Here is a 27,761-nt window from a genome sequence, read left to right on the forward strand (position 1 = left end):
ACTATATTTCTACAGGTCACGGGTATCTGACGGAGTGTGGATCTTGCTGAAAAACTTCATCTAAAACAGAAGCTGGGAGCACGCACACGGGAAGATATATTAAGAAAGCAGGTTTGCTACTTAACTCGGAGGAAAGAAGCTGGAGCAGGCTTCTTCGGTTGCCCTCTAAGAGCCTTGCCGAGAGTCCTTGCAAAGAAATGTTGCTGATTCAAAAGAAGAGGAGGGATGGGGAAGAAAAAAAATTGTGCATGTCTGTGTGAGAGGGAGACGTGTGTGTGCATACGTGTGAATGCGTGCTTGTGTGTGAGAGGGTGTAGGCGACGGGTGGGGGGAGCTCGATATAATGTTTTTTTCTACGAAAGACACGTGAATGCAATTCCCAGAGAAGGGCACCAAGCTCTGCCCGAGAGCAGAAGGGGTAGGGGGAGAGGGAAGGGGGGAGGAGGAGGAGGAGGGATTGCTGTTTCAGCCTCCATTCCTAGAAAGAGGGTGGCAAATTCTGTGACCTTTCTTTAAAGATTAAAGGAAGTTTCCTGGGACCTAGAGAGAAAGAAAGAAGCCCAAAGAAGGAAAATAAAGGGCTATGATTTCCTTGTCCTGTTGTTTTGTCTCTGGCTCCCTCTGCCTCTGGAAGAGTAGCCACAGGACACAAAGATGCCCAGCTGGTCATTGCACGCCCAAGTTCAGTTTAGCTGGTGCTTCTCTCCTGTTTAGCCCGACTGCTTTCTCTGAAGGGGAGGACTCACAGCCCAACAGCCTTTTAGTTTAACCTGAAGAGTGTGTGCCGCCTCTCTCTGCCCATCCCAAGAGCTCGCTGGAGGTGGAGGAGAGGGGAGAAAGAGGAGGACTTGAAAGTGCCCGAGGAGCTCCCGATGCTAAGAGGAGACAAACATTCCCGTGGACGACGCAGAAAGGACAAAGCTGTCTGATTTATTGCTGTTTTCCGTATTTTTTTTTTCCTCCCTATCCTTTGGCGCACACCAGTGTTTGGAGATCTTTGAAAACACAAAACAACCCCGCAGCCCCAACCCCTTGGCTAGCTCTTATGGGAATGAAACACTCCTCCCGCTGCCTGCTCCTGAGGAGGAAAATGGCGGAGAACGCTGCCGACAGCACCGAGGTAAGGATGCGAGGCAGAGCCCGGCGCCCGAGCTCCCCAGCCCCGAGCATAGGTCCCTTAGCAGAAGCAGCAGTAAGTGCAGATGAACTTTCCTGGCTCCTTCGGCTAGCCCCTGCCTCCGTTGCTGCTATGATTTCCTGCATGCGCCCCCCGTTCCCCTTAGGCAGAGAACTTTGCACCCCGCTGAACCCTCCTGTCGCTCGGGCTGCTTCCCGGAAGCCGCCGCTTTACGGCTGGTTCCCCGAGAAGTTGGGTTGGGCCGGGCGGAGGTGAGGCTCCGTGCGGGGTACGGGGAACTGGGAGGAGAGGAGGGTGTCTGCGGCGGTAAGGGAGGGGGACGGTTATTTGTGTCTTTGAGGAGGCTGAAAGGGACAAAGACAGTCTCTTGGCGACAGCACCGTGGCCAGCTCTGAGTGCTTTTCGCCTGGCAGAACGCCGTGGAGCCTTTGCTAGGATTGTTTGGGGGACTTCAGGAGTGCCCGTGTCTCTGCAGCGTTCTGGATATTACCAAGTGGACCTGCCCGAGGCGGGGGCGGAGGGCAGGAGGAGCATTCCCCCTTGCGCCCGGCTGGCCAGAGCAGTGCCGAGAATAGCTTTGCATTGCCTTCGGGCCGATGGGGTACCTTGCGAGCCCTCGAGTTTTGTGCAAGAAATCCCCCCCCCCCCCCCCCCCCCCCCCCCCCCCGCCCCCGCCCCCCTCCCCCCCCTCCTCACACTTCCTCAGCCTTTCCCATCTCGGCAACACTGGGGCTGAGCAGCCCTTTTTTACTTGTCTAGGGCTGTCTTGACCTCACTGAGACGTCTCAAAGGATACAGCAGTGTGCGAAGTCTCAGATCTGGAAAAGCAGAAGGATGCACGATGCAGTCCCAGCTTCTCTGGGAGCATGTGAGGAGGAGACAGGCGAAAGTGCGAGTGTGTGCCAAACTCCCTGTTTCTATTAATAGACTGTGCCTAGCACTCTGACTGAACACTTAACACATGGTTAAGCGATATGCAGCACAGCCATGTACAGACCCCCAAGGACACTGCACCCCAAACAATTTCAACAGCTTTGCCCTTACATGCACGGGCGACACTGACCCTCCTCCCCAGTTGCCCTGCAGAGGTAATAAAGAACAAAAGCACCACTTCAGTGTGAGGAGCACATGACTATTCCCTCCTTTATTCTTTCAGTGCCTCTGCCAAATGTCTCCTCCTTTCAGATAGTTCTCCCAGTAGGTGTCCTACTCCTTCATGAATTCCACGTTTCTCTTCCTAATAGTGCTCTCTCTGCTTGACCTTCATAAATATGCCTCCTTTGCCATGCCAGGTGAAGAGCAGAATTTACTTAAATGAATGTGATGTAAGCACTAAATCAAAGAACATGCCTGCTACTGCCTTACAACCCCATAGAGTACTGTGCAGAAGAGGCATCTATAAATAGAAGTCTGGCTGCACATCTGTAAACTGTCGTAGTACTGACAGCACATATTGCATTAAAGGTCCCATTATCCTCGGCAGTATTGCAAGGAGAAATGTACAAGCACAGCCAGTTCTTTCAAAGCTGTTTTTCAATGGAAATTGTCTTTAGACAGGGAAAATAGGTGAGAGGAGCTCTTTAAATATTCCTCTTCTATTTCGATTCACTGTTAGTACATTTTTGTTGTTTAACCTCCTTTGTCTTTCTGCTTGTGCAATGCTGCACACACTGCAATGTCATTTTATGGGGAAGGCTTTCTTATCAACGACAGTTTCATTCCAATGCTGCATACAGGTTAGGAGAATATTAAAACGCTGTGCTTCCTCTCCTCAGGGTATCCATCAGTGACAAATTTGTGAAATGAGAGTGAAAATATTGCAGATTAGCCATATCCTGCTGTGCGTTTACCTTAAGAAAATCAGAAGGGATACATTCATAACACCTGCCAAGATATTTTCTATTTTATTAATTTTTGTATTTGTGATGTTAGGATCTGTTATGTACTGAGAGAAGTAGTCTGCATACATGCAGACTTAGAAGTGCACCAAGCAAAATATGCCAAGACCTTTAAGTTATTTCACTCGTCAAGCATCTATAATTAGCAAAGTCATATGATACCAGTTTGACCTCAAACCTGTATTTCTCCAACTTTCTCCTGAAGTTAGCAAATGTTCTGTGACAGAAGGAACACAGGACAAAGCATCTCACTTTTGGACTTATCACAGTGTCAGAGAAAATTAGGAATTGGTATAAATTTGCTTCATTTGAAACCAGTGGGTTATCAGCAATATGCATGATTTGATACTCACTAAATTTCTGAAGTACTTTGATGCCATGGTGATAGGCATGATGTAAAATATGAGAGATGAAAAATTAAAACATTTAACAAATGACCGAAATGCCCCACTTCCAAATCACTCCAAAAACTTTCTGGTTGTTACTCAGATTGATTTGAGCCACTTACTTATGCTACAACTTCATAGTAAATTTTTTTTTTTTAATATCTACCACAACTAAGAGCATTACTCAAACTTTTGGTCAAATATCACAAGTATACTGTTTCAGTAGTAGGGCAGTTTAAAAAAATACATTAAGACAAAGAACATGGACACTGTATGAGAAACTTTTTATTCCCTTAACTACCCTCTGATGACCATAGTTCTAGCTCACTAGCCTAAAGAGCTTAAAGAAATGACAATAAATACAGACAAGGGAAAACCAAAGCTACAGTGACAATACTCACTGTTTCCTCAAACAAGAATACAAGCGAGTAGAAAAGCAATAGCTCACTAGCATTACTTTCCAGTCAAGGAGGACACCTTGTGTTACCAGGACACTCACAAAAGTGTGCTCCCACGGTACCAGATTGTACAGACATGTACATTACTAGTATCTCCATAGCCTTCTATCTTGATACAAAACATAGTTAAGTGGATGGAAGCATTGCCACAGGTGCTGCTGGATCTTGCATCAGGCTCCGAATAGTTTTGTGATTTTATTGTACTGATAACAGCCTGATATCAGTCTGTCTGCCAGAGTTTAAGTGGAACCAGTGGGTTTTTGTATGTATTTATAGCAGCCTGAGAGTACACAGTACTTTGTATAAAAATAAAAGTCAAGGGGAATAAAACCATAAGTCTTTTCTATTTAGAGGCTCACTGAAGGCCACAGGGGTCCCACTAATAGGAAGCTTGCTAGAATGGTCTCAGATCCTTGTTTGGAGTGCTCAGGGAAAATAAGATTCAGGAAATCTTTGTTCTCCTTGGCCATCCCATGAACTTCAAGAGAAGTTCCATTGGAACAAAAGCTGTAGAATCTCTCTTCAAGATATAAAAATGAACCTCTGTATCTTTAGTCATGAAAGAAGACTTGTCTAAATAAAACAGGACTGTTCGCATAAATAACAGATCCAGAATTGAGTTCTCTGCAAATAAGTAAAGGCACTCAGACAGAAAACAAAGTGAAACAGAAATTGTTCTTTGTAGAACATATGTACAAAGATTCTGCAAAATTCATGGTGCTGACCTGCTGTAGATTTTGGTTTCTGGGTCTTTTTATTTTAAATGTGTTAAATGGAAGCCATATTAATAGTAGGCCTGATATCAGTGATGGGAAACAAATTGAAAGAAGTGAGATTTCAGAAGTGTGCCTTAATGTAGCTTGTGAACCTATGCCAGGTGAAGGGAATAGCACAAGGTGCCAGGGTTTATGTGCACATCCAACAGACATATACATCTACACATAACAGGTTAGTCACTGACTGAAACAATTCTGGAACCTGAAACTGGGCTGGTTTTGTACAATGCAGTTGTGTAGTAACTTCACAAAAAGCAATTCTTACACTGAAGACTTCGCAGTGTCTGTAGAGAGAAAAGATGCCTGTTTCACTGCTAAGAATAGAGGCATTAAGTAATTTATTAATGGTAGCAAAATAGAGTCTTCCCTGAATGTCCTCTTATACAAAGCTTGGGTTTTGATTAGGGAAAAAAAATTCTTTTGAAGATTTGGGGTAACAGGCATAATAGACGTGCTTCCCCATACAGAGGAATATAACTGGCGCAGTATCATGAGATCCAGGTCTGTGAAAGTAACTGCTCTGTTATCAGAAGTGGGGAGATTACAATGCCCTATCTGTATGAAATCCAGCCATACCACTACTGAGGGGAGAAGAGGTTATAAAATCTGTTGAAATCATGAGCTTCTGCTTGTGATTCATGAGTAGGAAGAGGGTTTTCTCCTTAATAAGTTATCAAAGTACAAATGAACAGAAGCAGAGCAAGAGTGTGCCTAACAGAGAACAGTGGACTGAATTTATTCAGTAAATGTAAGTTTTGTTCCTGGCTATTACACTGGATGATCTTGGAGATATAATTTAATCCCTCTGAACTTTCCCATTCATACTGTTGAATTCTGTGATTTATTGGTGAAAGGTGCTGTAGCAGATTATTATTTGGTGTTATTAAATTGCTTAGAACACCATATATGAATGAACATTAATGAGTGGGTGATGTTTACCCAAGAGAGAAATAGTGCTGCTATGTGGTGTACTTCTTAGGCTAACAGAAGTCATGACAGATCTGGCATGGTGTCCAATAGCTAGCTGAAGAAGCAGTTTATGACATACCTTTCAGCCTCACTGAGTGGTGTGCCACATGCTTAAGTCACGTAAGTTTGAACGGGAAAAGTTGTGGTAGCTGGTGTGTGCAAGCAGTATAGGTGAGCTGTAGAGACCAGACCAGTGGCCCAGGCTCTAGATGTTTTACACTGCTGACAAGGCAGTCAGAAAGGTGACCCATGATGTCAGTGAAGAATCTTTCACTGTGGTTGTAGTCAAATCCCCAAGAGCTATAGAGGCAGCTCTGAGTTAAAGCAGGGAGTATTCCACTTCACCACATTTTGATCCTGTACGATGCTCCTACTAGGACTAAGTAGCCCATGCTACTTAGACTAGTAACAAGGCAGTTCTAATATAGTCATGGGGGCTTTTTTGGTTTCTAGCCAATTCAGGAGTGGGGGAGCAGAAATATGGCTCTGAGCCATCTTCTCCTACCAACTTCAGCTGTGCAAAGCATTAATTTAGCTCAGCTGAAGTTCTCAGTGTAGTTAAATGCATTCCATTCCTTTCTCAAATTTAATAGTAAAAATTCAAGACATTGACCATAATATTTTGGCCCCATTGAAGAAATAACTTTTGGTTGGCATTAATAGTATAAATAGGATCAAAAAACACTTAAGTAAAGAATAACAGCACTCACTCTGTCGTGGTTCTCAAGGAAGCAAAGAGGAGATTGCCCACTAAGTGGCTGAGTTGATGGCCACAAGGGTATCTTCACCATGCAAGAATGGAGCAATTGCTGACTAATCACAGCCTACCTGGCTCTTTCCTGTGGTCTTGAACAGGTACTGACTGGCTCCATGGAGCCAGTTCTTGGTATGCTGTTGCTTTCAAGCTGTTGCATGGGAGCTGAGACAACTGTCTCACTTCACAGTGACTGTGAGAGGATGAGCACTATTTCACTCTTAGTATTTCAGTTTTAAACTGAGATTTAAGAGGTTTAGAAAGATGAAGGATGATGGCTTTATTTATTTCTTATAAGGTAGGTTTTTCAGGTCCCAGTTGTGAAAAATCTATCTCAAAAAATCCAAATTTTAAAAGGTATGTAAAATTTTGTCTTTTCCATAATCTGCATATTTCTGAAAATAGAAACTCAGTTTGAAAATCTGGAATAGAAAATCTATATATCTTCATTTTATTGCATCAATAATTTGGAGCTGTAGAGACCAGAATTGGAAATAAGGCAGACTTACTTGAAGAAGCACTCACTGCCAAGTTTGCTTTTCTGAAAACTCTGTTAAGTGCAGAAATTAAAGATAATTTTGCTTTGTATTTTGAGTGTGAAATGTTAGGTGATCATAAATAAAATCGCAATGTCTTTGCTTTCCAAAATGAAGAGAGTATTTCAGTAACAAAACATTTGCAAGGAAATTATAGTGGGAATAAAATGTTTAGCTAAAATTTTAGACAGATGCACAATAAAGAAGATGAGGAGAATACTGTTCTCCCTCACTCAAAATATCCTGTCCTGCAGTTAAAACATGCTCTTGGAAGTTTGCATATATTGAGGACTGCATTGTACCTGGGTCTTTTCCTCCCAGAGTGAATTATTGTTTAAAAAGGGGCATTACCACCTTTTCCAGCCATTATTCACAGAAAAGGAGTTCCTTAAGCTTTTCTGAGAAAGGATGGGAAAAAAACCCAACTTTGGAAGTGGGGGCATGGAGGTGTGTATTTTCTAAGACATTGTTTTATACCACTGTCCTCCTCAGCTTTTCCTAGTGGCAAACTTTTCATTATAGTGCAGTTGGCAAGCTTCACATTGGCATACTGTTTGTTCTGGACCATACACTTAAGTTCCTGGTGCTCTTGTCCTGTCCAAGGATCCAAGTATATCTGAACCATTCTGTCATAGTTCCCCCTCTGCTTTTTAAAAGAAAAAGTAGCATTTCCCTCTCTTGTAACAGTATGATGAAAGTAAACACATACTGGTTGGGAAGCAGTGGTATACAGTGGTCTCCAAGGACTAGTGTTGAAGTGTTCCTTCGGTGCCCACAATGCACACTTGGGGTCACATGTGGCCTAGCAGTTCTTCTGTCCTTCTTGTCCTTTTCTAGCATTACAGCTTATGTTTCATTGCTTCTAATAGCACCAGAAAGCTCAAACCTAGTCTCAGAGCCCAGAATAATGTGTGACCAAGCCAGGGCCTTCCCACAACAATGCACCAGTCCAAACTTATTTCTGTTGTGGACCTTAATTTCTCGCTTAGAAAGGAAGAGAGGAGACCCTGCCATCTGTTTCAGTTTCTAGTTGCGTCCTTGTACTATTCATCAATCCATTGCCCTGCAGCTTGACCCCAGCTTAGGATAAAGACCAGCTACTGATTTTCTTTTCCTTAGTCACAAATAGGGAAGTAATTAACTATTCCCATAACTCCTGAACTACTATTTGAGGACCATATACCTCATGATTGTGCCCTATATTAGGCATTGCCCTGTTTGAATTACAGGATAGGTACTTTTTTTTTTTTAACTCTAATCTCAGTTACATTGGGATATATCAGGAGTAACACCACTGAGTCCTTTATAAATAGGGATCACAGTGTCGTTGCAGAAACACAGAAGTGTTGGTTAGAAAGGACCTCTATAGAACATCTCATGCAACCTCACACTCAGTGTAGAATAGTCACCAGCCATTGCTGTCTTTAGCCAAGTCTTGAAAATCTCAAAAGCACAGAGATTCCACTACCTTTCTAGGCAACCTCTTCCAGTGCTGCACAGACCTCTCAGTGAAAAAGTTTTTCTTATTGTCCTATCTGAACCTCCCAAACTGCAAGTTGTGACCTTTGCACCTCGTCATCTCATCTGCTGCTATTGAGAAGAGTTTGCTTCTATATTCTTTTAAACTATCTTTCAAGTACTTGCTATTAGATTGTCCCTTAGCCTCCTTTTCCACAAATCAAACAAGCTCAGCACACGTAGTCTCTTCTTACAGGTCATCTTCTCAGGCCCATGACCATTGTATTACTTAGCATCTTGCTTACCTCCTTTTAGCTAAAAGCTCTGCAGAAATGTTATGAGAATGGAAAGGAAGAATATTTTCTTAACTGAAAGAACTTTATAGCAGAAGACTAACATTAAATGCACATGGCCAGGTAGTGTCAATAAAGTGTATTCTGCAGAAATCCCTTGTGAGTGAGCCCAGCTGTGTATCTGGCATGTTTTAATTTGGTATTTTGGGTTAGTCGCATCTTATTTATTTCCCCTAGAAAGAGAGACGTCAAATGTGATCAAGCAGCACTGCTTCTTACCCACAGTTTGCATCCTGTGTAACTGTACAGCTGGAACAGCAGTTTCAGAAGGAAATCAAATGAGATAGTGTTAGCCACATCATAATATAGTTGCCTCCTTAGGAGTCACGGTGTTTTAAACTTAATTAGGAGTAGCTGAATTTACAGGCAGCAGGGGGTGTTCAAAAATTGTTAGGGATGCTCTGCCTATTGTATTGTTGAGCCTTAAAAAAATGTAAAGGCCATCATTACCCTTTCAGTTCCATTGGCTTTGATATAACCCACTAGATCCTCTGCAAACCTGAAGCAGACCAGGGATGTGAAATAATAAAACTGAGGTACAAGAACAGTTACTGGGCAGAGAAGACAAAAAAGGGAACATTTTATTGTACAGGAAAGTAAGTTGCAGAATAAAATTTCAGCTAAATCCTTTTCAGCTCTGTGTAAGTCTGATGATGTTTTAGATTTCTGGGATTAGAAGTGGCAAATGTGAAGTTTGAAGGCCCTCAAGTAAAAGCCCTGTTGTGTCAAATACTATATTTAGTCATGAAGCAGAATGTGCTTTGTAAATTTACTGGCGGTCAAAGGTCATAATGAAATTATATTGTGAAGGTGGAAAAGAAAAGGAAGGAGGGAAGAAAGGTAGGCAGGAATGTGGGTGGGCAGGGAGGTAGGGTGAAAAGGAAGGGAAGAAAGGAAGGAAGGACGAGGAGGGAGGAAGGCAGGAAGGAAAGATAGGGAAATACACTCAACATCCAGAGAAGTTGCTCATCTCCATAAAAGCAGAAACAGTAGAAATATATACTTAAATTTACTGTTAAAAAGTCACAGAATCATACTATGACTCCTGCAGGCTGGTCTTACCAGTAAAGACCAAGGTGAAGAACACACTGGTTCCAAGGTACCTTGACCTTTTCTACATCCTTTGTCACCAGGGCCGCTGCCCCATTCAGTGATGGGCCCACATTTTCCCTAGCTTCCCTTTAGGCGCCTATGTACTTGCAGAGTATTTTCTTGTTGCGCTTTATTGTCCCATTGTCGGATTCAACAAACGTCAGGAATCAAGAAGCTGTAGGCAGAGGTAGCAGGAGACCATCAGGAGAGTGAATCAATTCACCCTTTTACAGCTTGTAAATAAGGAAATAATAGGTTTTTTTGCAACAGGTGGTAAGGTCTAATGCAAACATCAATTTCTCTGTCAGAAAGAGAGAATAAAAACAACGTTGACTGTTTTTTGACTACATTAGTCAGTCGTGGAATAAGAAGAGATAGTATGTATTTCTAGCCCTGTGATTCACCCCAACCAACCATGAATGAGGAAAGAACATAACACAGAAAAATACAAGACTGTTTTTAATTAGTTATCAAGGTGTCTGTATTAAAGCTTCCTTGAAATTCTCCACTGAAATTTGCTTTTACCAGCATTGTCTCACAAATGGTTAATCAATGGTTATTCTCACAAATAACGGACTGACCATACTGTGAGGGAGATAGACTCTGTCAGTGAAATCTTTTCACCCACTCCCCTACCCTTGCACACATACGTACTGTTTTCTGAGACCCACCCCAATCACCACTCGAATGAGTAGAGCCAGGAGAAAATGCGACACTCCTCTCTAGTCTCCACGTTGGGATCTTGAGCAGCAGCTCAGCTCCAACTCACCAGAGTTCCACCTCAGGCACTCATGCTGGCTCTCACCTCTCCACATGTTTGATCACAGTCATGTTGTCATTGTTGAACTTGACATATTACTGAGAAGATAATTTTCCTAGCTTGCTGTTTTAATCTGCTGAATCTTTATATTCTATTAAATCAAAAAGCTGTTTGTCATTTTCAAGGCCATTCGAAGCATGTTCTGCTACTTATCATTTCTCATTCAGTATCAAGAGGTTAATTCAAGCCTGCAGTGCCAAACTCCATCTCACACTCATTACATTTTTCAAACATACTTTAATGAATATAATATTAGTACTGTGACAGTCTGTATACAGTTTTAATGAAGGTTAGCCTAGAACTTGTAAAACTAGGCCAATTCAAAATCGGTTTTATGTTTCTGTTTTCTCTGTATTTGACATTCAATTTCTGTCCTGCTTTTCTAAGAAAATTTTTGTTTAAGCAGATAAACTTAATGGGAGACAAAGATAGATAAGGATTTTAAGCAAAGAAGGTGCTTTCACTTATTACTGTGAGATTTTCGTGAAAATGTGAAACTATTCTTCTAGGATTTCTTTTTTAATAAAAGACATGCTTTCATGTAGCCTCAATACAATTATTTTGTTGAAGAAAAAATTCTCTGTGCCATCTTTCTAGCTGATAGGTCTGTTCCTTTCTCAACAGAAAGCCAATAATGCACTTTAGTGCTCATAAAATGTCTTTTTCACTTCATAAAGTGGAAGGCAAAAGTATTTATGCTTGCAATATCTATTTCCACCAGGTAAAACTGAGTATTCTAATCATGCCTACTGGAAACAAAGGCATTCTGATCTCAAGACAGGTTTTACCCTTGTGTAAACACACCAGTTTCAGCAGAATTATTTGTGATTTATATAGATTCAAAACCAGCTCACATCTATATATAAAATTGTATTAATAAAGATGAATCACCGGTGTTTTTGCTCAAGATGGAGTTTTCATCATTCTGTTTCATGATTGTATAAAAATGTTAGTATATTTTCTCGTATCCCTTTCTTAACTGTGTTTAAAAGATGCGTCTGAAATACCAAAAGCTTATTCTCTTGTTAACACAAAGCTATACAAGCCTGATTTATATCAACACGACTATCAACAACTGCTTTTGAAATACACTATGTAGATATCTTTTTAACAGGTGTAGTTCAGAACCTATTGGAGTTAACATAAATTGCTGAAGATCTTTGAACACGTCAGTAAATGTTCTATTAATAATGCAAGAAATGCTGAACACACTGGTTTGCTCATGTGTGTCAGTAGCACTCAGCATGATCATTTATTGTAGAATCAAGTTCCATAGTGGCAGGATATTTAAAAACACTCCTCATCCACCTTGCATAATATGGAGCAAAAGTAATTCCACTGGAACTAGTTGGATTACTTGTGTTCTGAATGTTAGATACATATCCAAGTTTCGTAAATAACTGCTGAAAACACATTGAAGTCAATTGTGGTATTTGCAGCCCTCTTGAGAACAAATATGCTACCCAAGACTGGAGTTGATGGGTTATTATTCTCAGTCTCTTACAATGAAATTTCTCAGACTAGGTAAACCAAAACCAAATGTTTAATGGCCAAATATGAGCAAGTGTACTTCATTAGGCTAAATTTACAGAGTGCTTAAGGACATATATGTCGTCCTTGCTGTAAATGAAGACCAGTCAGTCTCGGAAGTACACACGATGTACTAACAGTCTGAAGAAAGATTTATATTTCTTTGTCCATTACTAAGCAGACTTATGAGAAGCTTTCCTTTACTAGTTTTTTTTAAACTTGAAACTTAAGTTTAATTAGCTCCTTCAGTGCCGTTACAAATTGTCATCACCGTTAAAAAACCATTCATATCCAGTGTAGTTCCAGAGTCTGATAATTAATAAATTACCAACAAGATATCCAGTCACACTGATACAACAGTTTCTACTCTAACACTGTTTCAAATCAAGAAAGTTACTGTACTCCCCATCTTAGAACTAAAATGCAAATGCAATACACAACACTAGATCTGAATGATCAAGACTATGCTATTTAATAATTAATAACTACCTTAACATTGTGATCATTTGTCACTTCAGCCACACAGAAAAGTATGCAGTTCCTTAAACACACATTAATATCCTTGCTTACAAAGTTACTTATCATGTGTATGTGTTTTTATACATATATATAGACACACACACTGTTTTATATTTACATAAATTCAAACTGCATATTATGCTGTGACTTTCATTTCTTTGTGCACCCTGGTTGTCAGTGTTATTAGAACTATGTCAGAGAAGACACTACTGTGCTAATGTGGGCTCATACACTGTAAAATGATAAAACCTGGTTAAAGTCTTAGGCAAAGCACTAATATGCTTATCATTCCCAACATAAGACACACAAAGAGTCTTTGCTGGCCAGGTAATCATGAAGCAGCTGGTGAAGGCTCAGATTCTGCTGCTGGTGGCAACATTCCTGTTGTTTCACGTTGCTTCATGTTCACGCTTCGTGTTGCTGTTACCATCTTTAGTCTTCTTTAGCGTGTTATTTCTCTTCATGTTACTGTTTTTCTTCCTGAATCCTTGAACTTTAAATTTGTATTTGACTTTGTTTTATCTTTCATGGCTCTATGCTACAGGCTTTGTCAAAGGTCCCTCTTAAAATTTAGCATTTTTCTCAGGAGTCTGAGCCAGGGTTACACACCTGGGCAGTTGATCATTGCTAGGCCTTGAATCACACTGCTAAACCCCTAGGAGGAGCGGTTGGAGGCTACAGAGAGTGGAATGCAGCAACTAGGAAGACACTGAGCTGAATGGATACTTCTGAAAACCATAGGTGTAAATTTCTGAGTATTTCTCTGCCTACATACTGTTAAGTGATGTAAGAAGCTCAGCCCACCTCTTAAGCTGGCATGTAGAATGTAGATGTAAGAAGCTCAGCTCCCACCTCAGAGCCCAGGACCTCTCCTGCCTGGCCACTGGAGACCAGCCTGGTGGCCCAGGGACCCAGGGCCTCTGCCCAGGCTGAGGGACATGGCTGACGCTTTCCTGTTTGCAGGTTCAACCAGTGACGAGGCTGGGCACGTATCCCAGACACACACACACAGAGACACACACAGAGGACATTGACATGGCCAGTCACACAGGCTACCACAGACAAACGCTCTGCCTTCAACAGCAGCTACGTGCAGGACTCATAAAAGACAATCCACAGACAGCTAAGCCCCCTCCTCCTCTTCAGTGGGCAGAGGCAGGTAGTCACTACTGGAGGCACACCCCCCCCAACTCTCCAGGTTCACAAGCACACACACATGTTTGAAGATCCCTTGATTACCAGCATGGCCCCTCTGCCCGCCTAGCACCCCTGCCTGGATCCTGGGCCCCCTTTACCTGCCTCACAGGGTCCCTGACTTGCCAGCTGGTCCAGCTTGGTGCTTGCTGCAAACATGCGGCACTGACACACTTGTCCCTCATGCATTCCACATTCACAAGTGCTCCTGGGCATACCAGCACAGAACCCCTGCCCAGAGGACCCTGGCCCGGACCCTAGGCCCCCCTAGTCACCAGCTAGTCCAGCTTAAAGTTTGCTGGTGAATATGCACGCGCACCCCAGGCACACCAGAATTGGGGAAGACACAGACTCTCCCCCCACAGCTGGCACCAGGCACACGGGCAGTGACCCATGGTCCCGCTCCAGCAGCGCTGAGCTCCTTGCTCACCTTGCTCATGCTGTTCCCCCCAACAGCTGGTTTTGGGAACAGAAACTGTTCCCAGTCCAGTGGCTGGGGGTTAAAGACCCCCACTGGCTCCAGTAGCTGACACAGAAACCCCACTCACTCTAGTCGCTGGCACCACAGGCTGGGGGCCCCCCCCCCACGGCAAGAAGCTAGGCTGGACTGCAGTGATCAGGCACAGGGCTCAGCCAGACAAGCCCACTGACCAGCCCCGTTTTACAGCTGACAGGCCCCACTTACACCCCTTTCTGTCTACCCGCCTTTGTTCTGCCCTGTTCCCCCTTCCCCTGCGCATCCCCCACCCCAGGGGTCTTGTACAGCTCTCTATTCCAGCAGCCCTCGCAGTCCCAGGTCCCCCGGTATGCAATATTATCAGTTGCAAAGTCCAGGCTGATCTTCCTGGAAGTGGCACCTGTGGTTTCTTGAGAGCCCACACTCTTGATAGTCAGTGTGCGTGGTGAGGTTTGTTTCTTGCCATTGTCTCCATGTTTGTTTTGACAGGTCTGTGTCTCTGTGTATTTTGTTTCTGGTTTCCCCCTTTTCCCCTTAGTTTCCCAACTGACAGTTAGATAACCTCACTGGAATAAACTTTCTCACACTCTCATGTGCCCTTATCAATTGATGTGACTGACCAGGTTTGGTTCTCGTCACTGCCTCCCTTATCACGTCAGTCAGGTTTGTGTCCCCGTATGTTCTTGTTCGTGGCTTCCTCCTTTTCTTATTGTTCCTGTTGCATTGGAAAACGTCCTTGACCAGATACCTTTAAAGGAGTGACACTCTCCTTCCACATACCTTTGAAATCCTGGCCCTCATCTTAACTATACTGTATGCCTGTAGTTGCTTAGACATTTATTCTAGTTCTACACAGATATTTTGTATAGGTTAAATTTAGGGATTTTGAAAGGTTTAACTGGGATTATACTATAATTGGAATGGCCAAGTGAATCCTGTATTTTTGAATGATGATTGTTCTGCACACCACACACATTTGTATAATTTAAACCAAGTCTGGGACTTGTAGTATAATTCAAACTTGTAGTATAATTTAAACTAAGTCTGTAGTTTATTTAAACCAAGTCTGGGACTTACTGTGTGTATTGTACAATGAGTTTGATGACTCACAAATGCACTAGATTTAACACATACAAACCACAATTGTCTGTGAGCAGGTCTGACATTTCCTGAAATTTATACTATTTCTGTCCAATCATAGACAAATATGATAACCCTATGTTAAGTGGCTTAAGACTCTAAACCATACTGAAATACTTCAGATAACTATAGATCCACAAAGAGAATGAATGGAAAAATCAGTAGTACCTTGTAGATTAACTGTGCAAATGCAAATAATGTGTTAAGTCATTAAAGTCTTAAAAAATAAGATATCTGTTTTGCTTCATTTAGCATTTACATCTCAATGTAATAGCAATCATGAAGTCACTGTTATGCTCTTCATTATGTATGACCAAGACCTATCTTTCTTGGAAGGCAAAGTTATATGCCTACATAAATCCATGACCAGTACAATCTTACAAGGACAAAATAAATGCTACAAGTACCTAGTTATGGTGACAATTTTCAACAGGATTTAGCAATTCTGAATTGTTCTGTGTGCACAGAGTACCTTTTGTATAAAGAATGAGAACAGTTCTCTAGCAGCTAGTTTCTCCTAAGTCATTAGCAATACATTTTCCTATAAGATATGTCATGATAATGAACATCAATGTTAATCATATTCTATAAAACACCATTTATATTTTCCATGCCGTATGTTATATTTAGGGCCTCTTGACTGCATCTGACATTTTTCATTACTTGCAGACTTTTCAGAGGTGTGAAAGTCTAATCCCTATTAAAAACGCATAGGCCACTGAGGGTCAAAGTTTCTCTTAAAAGCCACTACCACTTACAGCTCCACTAAGGGGATTGTGAGTTATAAGTGTATAGGAAGAGTGAAATAACAACGGAGAATTAATATTTTTGCCAGAAAGAGGAAATCTGGTATGTGATTCCTGTTTCTACCCATTTCCTTGTTTGGTGATCTCAAATCATGAGGAAAAATAAAACCAGAAAATAGCTCAAACACTGATTTTACATCCAAATAAATTTGAATAAGCAAATCAAGGCTGGATAAATGGGCTGGCAGGAACCTCATGAAGTTCAACAAGGGGAAGTGCAAAGCCCTGCACCTGGGGAGGAACAACCCTGTGCACCAATATATGCTGGGAGCCACCCAGCTGGAAAGCAGCTTGGCAGAAAAGGACCTGGGTATCCGGGTGGAACCCACCAGGTTGAACACGACCCAGCAGTGTGCCCTTGCTGCAAAGAAGGCTAATGGTATCCTTGGCTGCATTAGAGAGTATTGGCAGCAGGTTGAGGAAAGTGATCCTTCCCCTTTATTCAGCACTGGGGAGGCCACAGCTGGAGTGCTGTGTCCAATTCTGGGCTCCTCAGTACGCAAGAGACATGGACATACTGCAGAGAGTCCAACAAAGGGCCACAAAGATGATGAAGGGACGGGGGCATCTCTCATGTGAGGAAAGGCTGAGAGGGCTGGGAATGTTTAACCTAGAGAAGAGAAAGCTCAGGGATACAATCAATATATATAAATACATGAAGGGAGAGTGCAAAGAGGACAGAGCCAGGCTTTCTTCAGTGGTGCCTAGTGACAGGACAAGAGGCAATGGGCACAAACTGAAACACAGGAGGTTCCATCTGAACATCAGGAAATACTTTTTTACTGTGAGGATGACTGAGCACTGGCACAGGTTGCCCAGGGAGGTTGTGGAGTCTCCCTCCTTGCAGATATTCAACAGCCATCTGGATGTAGCCCTGGGCAACTGGCTCTAGGTGGCCCTGCTTCAACAGGGGGCTTGGACCAGATGACCTCCAGAGGTCCCTTCCAACCTCAGCTGTTCTGTGATTCTGTGATTCTGTGAAATCAAACACAAAATATAAATAAAATTGGAAATCTAAGACCTTTATATATATTTTATGCATTGCATTCTTTTTCTTTCCTTGGTTGATATTTAAAAAATCTGGTAAATTTAGGGATCTGTAACAAAGGAACACAGTCCCTGGGTTTCCTCAAACATGCAGTCCTGTGAAATGCTGAGCATGTTCACATCTCTATTGACTATGTTTTCTTTTACACCTGATGAACTGGGGTCTTAATAAAATGAAAAGGACCAATGATTTATTACAGTCACTGGATTGTGCAGTCTGCACAATCCAGAACAAAGGAAATAAAGACAATTACTTAATGTACTTGCCAACAATTTAGCTTTTATCACTCTGCATTTGTTTAAGTGTTTTAACTGCTGGATATGACTTCACTATCTCTGACACCAATTTAAGATCGAAATCCTACTTAATCATCTGTTTTTAGTGAGAAATCCTAGGTTGAATAAAGATGGTATTATTTATTTGGGCTTTTTTAAGGAGGTAGGGGAGATGCTGTTGTCAGTTTCCTTTGTTATTCCTTTGTCTTTTAATCATTTAGATATTTCTTCATGGTATGGTCTTCAAAAGAAACCTTATTGCTTGTGATACACAATTTGTGTCAGTTGTGCTGCTGGTGGCAGAACAGTGCATTCCTCTGACTCGCATCATGCTTCAGAATTCTGCTGAAAATTACTATGTTGTCAGTAAAAGGAGAAAAATAAGCACTGTTTTTTATTTTGTGCTGAGCAGTTTTACCTCCGGTGATTCAGTGCCTCAAGAAAACCCATTTTTACAAGCCTTTTGCAATACTTAAGTTCCTGAAAAGGCTCAAGAGTTATTCAAGTCACTCTTTTGGGATCTTCTTGATGACAGTAGTTTGTTTTCCATGCTATTTTAACAAATATGCACAACTCATTGGTTAGGGTCCTGATGTTCTCTGTCATTGTTCAACAAATCTTTATTATTTTCTATTGTTATTTTACTTTAAATGGATGAACTAGGATCTGGATTCTGCTCACATAAATTCAAATGCTTTAACAAGAGTTGGTGGCCTACTTGTCCTGTCTAATCAACAGAGACAAACACCTCTGAATGGCAACTCTGCCCATCTCAAACCTGATTCATACTTTAAAGAAGCCTCTTTCTTTCTATTGATCCTAGACAGAGCCTAGAGTGGCTCGGCTGCCAAATTTCAGTAATATTAACAGACCAAACACAGTGTTTTTTCATTTGTATGACAGTCCTGAAAACATATTCTCCTGATTCATAGTCCTATGGAAAATCCCTTTTTTTTTTCTGTTTTTCACATTTTCAGAATCTTCTTCCTGTCAGAAAGCTCTCCCTCCCCATTAATTCTGAATGTGCAGCCAGTTCAGAAGTGAGAGCTGATGCTTCTTCTCGATCCCACTCAGCTGCCAATCATTTCATGACCAGGTGAAATATTTAAAGAAACAGGATCCCAAAAAGCTTGATATGTTCCAAAAAGGAAGAAAAAAGCACTCTTCTTTGTCAATAAAACCTTGAATCACCTTGAATCTTCTCCCACTCTCCATGTTAATTTATAGTAGCTTCCAACAACCACCACTAGACAGACTGGGAAAGAGGTTTCTTTCTTGGGAATGGGGTATGAGTAGTGCTGGAGTAAGCCAGACGCTGTTCTTGTGGTCCTGAGATTCATGAAAAAGAGAAATCAGCTTTGGCAAAGCTGAATTCAGTGACATGGCCAGCAGCAGGCTATAGGGAAACACTATTTTTGCTTCTATTATTTTTCTCTCTCCTGTTTTTTTTTTTCCTGTTTCTTAAATCATGTTAATGTTCAGAAAACTAGCAAGCAAAACTTTCAGTCCTATCCTTTGACCCACAGTTATCTTAAACAATGCACAGATTTTGATGTTTGGGGGTTTTTTTTGCCCATCTACAAGCATGTCAAAAGGCAAGAGAAACTGAAGGCTTGTTCCACCATCAGAACACAGATGGGGCTGGTGCAATAAAGAATTTTGCATTGCTGTACATCATGCTGTGCCCTAAAGAACAATAATGCCAACCTCATATGTGGAAAGGTGGTAAGACTGGCTAAAAAAAGACACTGAATTTGCGTCAATGCGTGCCTTTTATAGGCCTTTCAGTACCCAGAAACTTTTGCTCAGTGTTTTCAAGGTTTCTTCACAACTGTGACTAGTAAAAACCTTTCTAAAGCTGAGATTAACTCTCTAAGCTTTTCAGGTTAAGAAAAGTCATATGAATCAGTGAAAATCACAGGTCAGAAGCACTTTAATCAGAGAACATCAGTCTTCATGCTAATCAACCTATTTACACAGCATCAATGCAAGACTAATTTGAACAGAAGCCCAGTTAGATCTTTCTGCTGTCAGTTACACTTTCTGTTCATGTTGTCTCTAGTAATTTCCCTTTTGCTCTAGAGTTCTTCTAAGTGAAGACACTTCTTCAGTCTGTAGTGATTCTACAGCAATCATTTGAATTACTTCCCTATTACTGCATCAGTAAAGGGAAAGATGAACCACTCGTGCACATACCTGCAAGTCTTGCTGCCCATGTGCTCTTGTGAATGCACTAGGCAGAGCCAAAGCTCTGGAAGCCAAAGCTTCCTTCAACAAGAAGGAAGAATCAGGACCCACACAGGATGTCAACAGAAAAGCATGAAAAGGTGTGTGGCAGCTACAGAAATGGGGTAGCAGAACTTCAGGAAGGATTCAGCTTCAGCTGACACTGTGTGGTGCAAGTAGCAGTTGCTTGTTGCAGAGGCACTGACGACTGTCAGGACAGTCACGGGTTGGATTTTGTGGACAAAGCATTCTACATTGTGTCCATAAATCAGGCAATGATTTCCATTCAATCTTAGCCAAGCATGTACCTGCTGTCAGCACACGATAACATATGCTGCCTTATGAGTCAGTATCAGTGGAAGTGCTGAGACAAAACACTCAACCCCTTATGAAAATGGCAACAGCAGGAAAGGGAAGGCAAATAGTAACAGCAAAAGCCAGGATGGAGACAGCCCCTTAATCAATAGCAGTGGAGGTGGTTCAAGGTAGACTGTGATATTTTAACTAACCTGAAACCATTCAGTATAAAATTCATACGTTCCCACTCCAGGGTAAGCCTGGAGAGGGAAGAGAAGATGCACTCTTCATTGTAAATCTTGAGGGGAGGTGTCTTCCTGAACATCCAGGTGACCAAGGAAGAACAGAATCAGAACTTTCCTCCCACCATACACTTAACGATGCTTGTAAGGCAGAAAAGCTACTATTTTTGTTTTAGCAGCTGGGGCTCCGGAGCACAAGTTAAAGGCTTTCTGCCAGTTTTCTCCCCAGTGATTTGTTTACAGTTGAGCCTTTTACATCTGATAAAAATAAAGATTTGAATGCCCTCACAAGAGTTTTATTGTAATGATTACAAATTAAAATACTAGTTGCAGATAGGTGTTAGAGTCCAATACTCTCTTGACCAGTTTCTTTTAGATATTCCATGCATGGAGGGTGTAACATTAAATATCAAATGTCTTATTAATGTCTTATTTGAAGACAGTTGATGTTACATGGGATTTCTGATTTAGTAGAGTGATACAAAATACACTGAAAACACAATAAAAATGTAAGTTACACTTAGCAAAGTACAGGAATTGCAATTGCAGTTCAATCATAATACCAATGTGATTCCCATTACTGTTTTTTGTAATATGCTCACTGTCATGATGCTGGGTGTCCCCATTCATGGGGAAGGAATACGTGAGTTGAAGGCAGCTCAAGCCTGTGCTCTCATTGAAATGATTCTGTTAGTTGTTCAACTTTTATACTTTATGTTGGGCTGAGCCATGTACTCACTTCGCCCACACAAATCTGGCTAACTCAGGGACATTCATGCTCTTTTAATGAACTCTGGGAGAAACATTTAAATCACCAGTTGATCCACTCAACTGTTGATAGCTGCTTATCTGAAACAGAGGCCACCATCTAGTCCCCTTTGTGTTGAGATAAAGTCAGCTTCTTTGCAACAGCTATAGTCAGTCACACCCTGCATTATTCCCTGAGTTTCATGGGCACATCACCCTTGCCCATCTCCAGTGAGGCTTCTTCCATTGTAGAGGTTGATTCAGAGAGTCATATTCCACCTCTAGGGGTTTAGTTGGTCACAAGAGGATGCAACACATGATAACCCACACTAAGAGATGTCTGACTCCTTCAAAGTAACACAGTGAGATGGACTTAAAATCAATATAGAGGACAAAAAAACTGCCAGCCTGGTTATGACAGGTGATCAGGAAAAAATCTGTGCCATAACATATTAAGACACAGTGAGCTACAGCTCCAAAGGAAGTGGCAGGGTGTCTTTGCTCTGTGCAGGGAAACAGACTATTTTTTGCTAATTGTCAAATGAAAGTCCCAAATGTGGGGCTTCTCTTCAATGTTGGTGCCTGTTTGCTGGTAGTTCTGAAGGTGCACTGAACTGTGTAAATCAGTGTGCTGAATTTCTCTGGCACTTCAGCTCAGGAACTGCTGTTTCTCAGTCTTGTTCTCCTTTCTGTCCTCATTTATCCTGCAGAGGCTAAAAAGTCATAATGGATAAACCTGGATACTTCTTAGGCAGAGACCTCCTCTAGAGCTGAACTACATCTGAAACTACACTGAAGTGTAGATCAAAAGCTTGGCTGGGACATGGAGTAGGTGATCAATTGGAAATTTTTCCCCTCTCCCATCCTAAAGGTCAGCAAAGCCTACAAAACAGTCTTCCTAGACCTGTTGTGAAACATCTGAAGCTCAGTGAGAGGGGAAGAGAATGACTGGGATATCAGATGCAAAGTGACTTTCAGGGATCAGTGCATTAGAAATTTGCTAAGCAGAGGAGGGCTTCCATTAAATTTTCTGCTAATTTAAGAAAATAATTTGTACAGATAGAATACCTTGGTTATTTTTGTTAATAATTATCCTCTAAAAATAGCAGAGCTCTACTTTTTCATGTGAATTTCAGCTTACTGCCTGATACTGAGAAAGGGCCTAAAAATAACTGGTTTTATAGTTGTTTAGCACTTTCTGGTTCTTGTTCCCTGTCACTAGAGAGTCAGTCAAGATGATGATGGGGTGGGGAAGAGGCTGTCCAGTGGTATAGCTGCTTCCCCTACAAGAAACACATCATGAGCATTGATAATGGGGGATGGAGTCCCCTCCCTTTTCTCAACAGATTGTCATGCACTTGCCAGGGTGATGTAAAGTAGCTTTAAAGTATCAAGCTATTTTTGTTTCCTTTCCACTTCGTATCCATCTTGAGGAGTTTCTCATAAGGGGGTATATCACTTGTTATTTATTTGTACATCGCTGGAACCATGATTCTGTCCAGCAAGGCAGGCACTTATGCAGCAGCAGTGATAGTAGCAACCAATAAGAAAACCACAATGGAAAGTTCACACTTCTCTTTGTAGCTTCATAACTCTTTATGCAATGATCTGCAACAAACTCTTCACTGCGCTCAACTTTGATATTTTCAGTACAGGCTCCTATAACTTCTGTTGCTATTTCTACAACAAGGTGTGCCTTGTGATGTGAGGCATTTTAAAGTAACCTGGCACATGAATATCTCTCTTCACTTGGAGATGAATAAAAACCATCAGTCAAGTTTACATTTCTGCTCACTGCTTCCAGATAACAGTAGCATGTCTTCCCTGGCTTATAGTTGATCACAAAGTGAAAACAACTGCCAACAAACCCAGGGTTTCATGCCTCAGAAAATGATCTTGTCCTTAAAAATATTTTTTTTTCTTCACAAAAAGAGCTGAATTGCCTAGTCATCTTTAAAATACAACTAACTACCATCTGTTAACAGGCCCCTAACATTCTGACTATAGATCCCTATGCACCATTCATGGCTTCGTAGCCATGGTGATGAGTAGTCTGTGATTCAGAATTTATGTGGAGTTACATCAGGTTACCTGGGTGACCCACCAGACCTTATAGAGGCTTCTTTTATAGGGCCTTGCACACTGAATGTTGGATTCTGTAGAGAAGTGAAAGGGCAGTCTTTTTATTCTCCAGGGTGGTCTATCTACACTGTGAGCTATACTGTAGAAAAGAAGTATTAAGGTGACACTGATGAGTCCCCTCTGATGCACATAGAAGGGAAGGGGCCAACAAGGGCAGAACAGTGAGAAACCTGGATCCTCCTCCCAGCTAGTCCAACTAGTTTTTTGCAAAAGCAGTCCTAGAAAACTGCCTCATTTTTTGCTGAGCCCCACATTACAGGAGTAAAAGGAACTGAATCATGACTTGTTAAATAACAATATAGGCTTTGAGCTACTCCCAGGGGAACGTAGCATGGAACAATTTCTTCATCCTATTTGATTGCAAAGTGCCAAATCTACCCAAGCAGCAGAGAACATCACTCACCAGGAACCTTGAACTATAAGTGTTCATGTGCACAAAGGAAGAACTATTACCCTTGTTCCAGCTACTGTGTCACAGTACCCAGGTGCCCTAGAACTAGTGCTGAATTGACAGGACTTGAAGACTCCACTGAGACAGCCACACATGAATCTGAGGGTTTCCATCCCATCTCAAAAAATGAGGCAAGACTGATGATGTGGCTATTTGACTACTTGTATTGCAGAATACAAGGGGAAGGGAAAGACTAACAACTGTAGTTTAAGCCAGTGCTGTTCTAGCAATATGACAGCTTTGCAGTCTTCTCACTCTGCCATGCCAAACCTGATCATGGGAGTTGGAAGTGGCGGTGTGAATTTGGCCCCTGAACAGCACAACATAGCTGAGTGTTGCTTGTTGTTGGTATAGAAGTGCTTGCCCCATCAGGCCGGATGGGACATTAAAATATCAGTATCAGTGCAAGTAGTAAGCATTTAACGTTACCAATTGTCACTCCCAAATATAGAGGTGACTCTGCAATGAATGCTCAGGAATGAATTTGATACAGTTTATTTTTTTTATTTTTTTAATTGAGTTTATGACCAATATTTTAAAATGAGCTGGAAGACCTGATGCATTTTATTAATGCGGAGATATTTCTTCCCCTTGTGCAACTCCCTGAAAGGCAAATCAGAAATAAAATGACACTAAACTTGGAAAAGCTCTTTATTTCCCAGAGGCTATAGCCTAATTCAAATGGAAAATTCTGCTATCAGCTTTTCCTCTTTCCTCACTTTCAACAATAGACAGGCAATAGACATACCTCAAACCTCTGTCTGAACTACCACAAAAGCTAAGCCTCTAATAGCCCTGTCAGAACAACAGGGCTGTTTCCCCTTCTTATATCTGTGCATCTTGATTGCTTTTGTTCTAGAGAGTTTTGGATGTAGTGCTGCAAAGAGAAGAGATCTGTCAAAACTCCTGAAAACCAGAAATCTCAGAAGGAAAATCTGTTGCAGGAAAATATACACCATAGTTTGTACTTACTGCTTTTTTTCCTGGATAATTGAATGGAAGAGAAGGAAAAGTATTCTGTGGTGATCAGTCAATTTAAGTGCTCCATGGCCTTTAATAGCTATTTTAGGTATTAAGTGCACTTCAAATTTTGGTAGAAGTAATACCAGTTATGTAACATGGCTGGCAATAACATTCTTAGCTCTCACAGTTGACCTCAGGTTTTTATTTTAAATTCCCATGATGATATCAGAATTTCACCCAGTCAACATTGATAGGCTGAGGACCACTCGTTAAGGCACCTTCTTGTTTTTCACTACAGTAATGTCTCAGCTTTTACCAAATGAATGAAGAATGATGAAATTAAATGAAATTCTCACCTTCTTTAGTCAGAAAAGGAGAGGCTTAAAACAATAGGAAGGTAGGAAGGATTTTTTTTTCATCATTTGGTTTTATTTGCCTTTCATGAATCCTTAAAAGGTATGGGATGCCCCAGGGAAAGCACGAACTTGTAGTGTTACCATGTCAGATGTAGCTGTAAATCTGTATGAGACCAGAAGCTGCAACCTGTGAGAGCCACTGGCCTTGTGAGGCTGCTGGTTGCAATTTGTGCTGCTCTGTGATCTACACACCATAGTCAACTTTTCAGACTGGATTCTGGAACAAGAGAAAGGCTGCTGTAACGTGCAACAACCAAAAAGCCCATACTTCTCAGCAAGGCACCAAATTCAGAAGAGCTCTGTTAGAAAGCATGTTGTTCCTAACTGTCCTGATACACGGTACTGAGCCAGAAAAAGGCTGAGAAGTCTGGAATGTCTCTCAGAAACACTGTAGCCCTGATGGTCTAGCCTTTATTTCGCAGCCTGCCAGATTTACTTACGGGTGTCAATCTTATGTCAAAATAACCAGTGTACTTGAGTATATCCACTTCTTCCATTCCTGATTACACTGAAGAATGGAAACAAAACCACAGAACATCTAGCCACAGAACATCACAGCTTGTCTCCTTCATGAGTTTTAAAATTCTCCTCTGTTTAATTCTCTACCTTTCAGATTCTTGACTCAGGTGACAGAGACCATTACACTGTAACAAATCCATATGCTGTCTATTTGGAGGGAACAGCATGGTTACATGTGAAGATTCGTTTCCAGCTTACTGATTGCAGTAACTTAGTCTCTACCCCATGAAATGAAGAATGAATGTAGCCATCTGCCAGCTGTACTTCACTTTTAATATTATCCACCAGAGGGCAATGGTTCTAAAACATGATTCCTCACTGAGCTGAAGCTGCAAAACTCTGACTTCAATAGAAGCAGGTTTGAGACTTTAGCCAGCACTTGAGAAACTCCTCACCACGTAACTTAGCTCAAAGGGGCTTCTAACAAACAGATGGGCAACAGAGTCTAAGATAGACCATCTGGTCTACATAACAGAGTATAGGTGAAAGCACAAGGCATTTCTCCAGCTGTTCCTTGTAACAGGGATCTTGTAAACCAAGAAGGTGTTGCAGTTAAGTTTGTGACATTAAATCTAAAACGATAATAGACATTAGATCTATCACATGCCAAAGATAATCAAAATGCAACCTTGTCCTAAAGAAAGGCACCTTTCAGCACTTTTTAAATAATGCTTTGCTATCCTTTCATGAGGTGCTTTGCAAAGAGTAAATTTCAGTTAATAGTAATAACATTTCTCTTATATTTCGTTCTGTTCTATGCTGAACTAGGACTGTTCATGCCCTGTCCTGGACATTCTACTCTACACGCATTGCAAAATCTCCATCTTTATAAAAAGGAACACAACTTCAATTAAATGTCAACATCCATAATTACAATTTGTCACCTGTTTTTTTGCAGCTGTACCCAAGCTGCACTGTAATGTGCAGTAAGCAGGCAAGAGGGTAGGTTGAATGAAGAGCATTTTTATTACCTGCACTGGCACACAGAATGGTCTAGAATTGCTCAGACTTTTATAAATGCTACAGATAATTAACATCACTCCCATCCTTACATTCTGTCATCTCATTTCCCATCATTTCAGTCCAATTCTTTTACATGTAGCTTCAAAAGCTTTTCATTCCAGTGTCATGTACTCATGTTCTTCTCATAGTATGCATTCTTTAATCTCATGAAAACATATTCTGTTCCTATTGTGTGTGCAAATCTATAAACACAAATTTATAATCCACCCCATAATCTACACTAGACTGAGATTTATAAGTTTATCCTGCCATTGCCACCTGTATCTCCTGCATAGTACAAATATAACTGTCCATGTCTTACTATCATGGAATAATATGGGTGGAAGGGACCTCTGGAGGTCATCTAGTCCAGCATCCTGCTCAGATAAAAGATAGCTTTAAAGCTAGATCAGGCTGCTAAGGACCTTCTCCAGCTGAGTTTTACAATCTATAAGGTTAGACACCCCACAGACCCGCTAAGCATTTGTTTCAGTGTTTAAACTCTATTAGGGGGAAGAATTATTCCCTTATACCCAACTGGAAATTTGCTTGCTTAATTTGTGACCTGTCACTAAGAAGATTCTGGCTTTTCCCCAATAGGTAGTCCCCATTAAGAATCTTGACAGTATATAGTACCCTGGGTCATGTCCACAAAGGTATCACAGTTCCTATCTTGTATTTACATTTAGATATCTAAATTCCTTTTTAACTTTCAAACAACAAGTAACAGATTTGCAAACCTTTGTGATCTTTGCATTCCTTCTTGCTACTTGGTGTTATTTCTGCTGCAGCCTAAATATGCCAACCATGCCTTTATCATACTGAAGACCTCCTTGCATCTTTTACTTTGACTTGGAGGGATATAGGCTCTTTAGGAAGGACAGGCAGGGGAGACAAGGAGGGGGTGTTGCCCTCTATGTCAATGACCAGCTGGAGTGCATGGAGCTCTGCCTGGGGATGGATGAGGAGCTGACCAAGAGCTTATGGGTCAGAATTAAAGGGAAGGCAGGGACAGGTGACATTACAGTGGGGGTCTGCTACAGGCCACCCGACCAGGAAGACCGAGCAGATGAGGCCCTCTATAGACAGACCGGAGCAGCCTCATGCTCACAAGCCCTGGTCCTCAACCACCCTGACATCTGTTGGAGG

The 27,761-nt window shown here is 41.5% G+C and overlaps 1 protein-coding gene across 2 annotated transcripts in view; it reads left to right on the forward strand.

Annotated features, from left to right (window-relative positions):
• LOC103920228 (protein arginine N-methyltransferase 8) overlaps positions 1-27,761 on the forward strand; it is a 72,625-nt gene continuing 44,864 nt past the window's right edge. Inside the window, exons 1-2 of one of the 2 annotated variants that reach the window (XM_009327913.1) lie at positions 1-111; positions 985-1,120. In XM_009327913.1, coding sequence (XP_009326188.1) covers positions 1,046-1,120 — 75 coding nt within the window. In that variant the 5' untranslated portion in view covers positions 1-111; positions 985-1,045. Of the gene's footprint in view, positions 112-879; positions 1,121-27,761 lie in introns of those variants that run through there. The other variant, XM_009327912.1, reaches the window with a different exon arrangement.

The sequence above is a fragment of the Pygoscelis adeliae genome, unplaced genomic scaffold (assembly GCF_000699105.1).
Source record: "Pygoscelis adeliae isolate BGI_AS28 unplaced genomic scaffold, ASM69910v1 Scaffold307, whole genome shotgun sequence".
NCBI lineage: Eukaryota > Metazoa > Chordata > Aves > Sphenisciformes > Spheniscidae > Pygoscelis > Pygoscelis adeliae.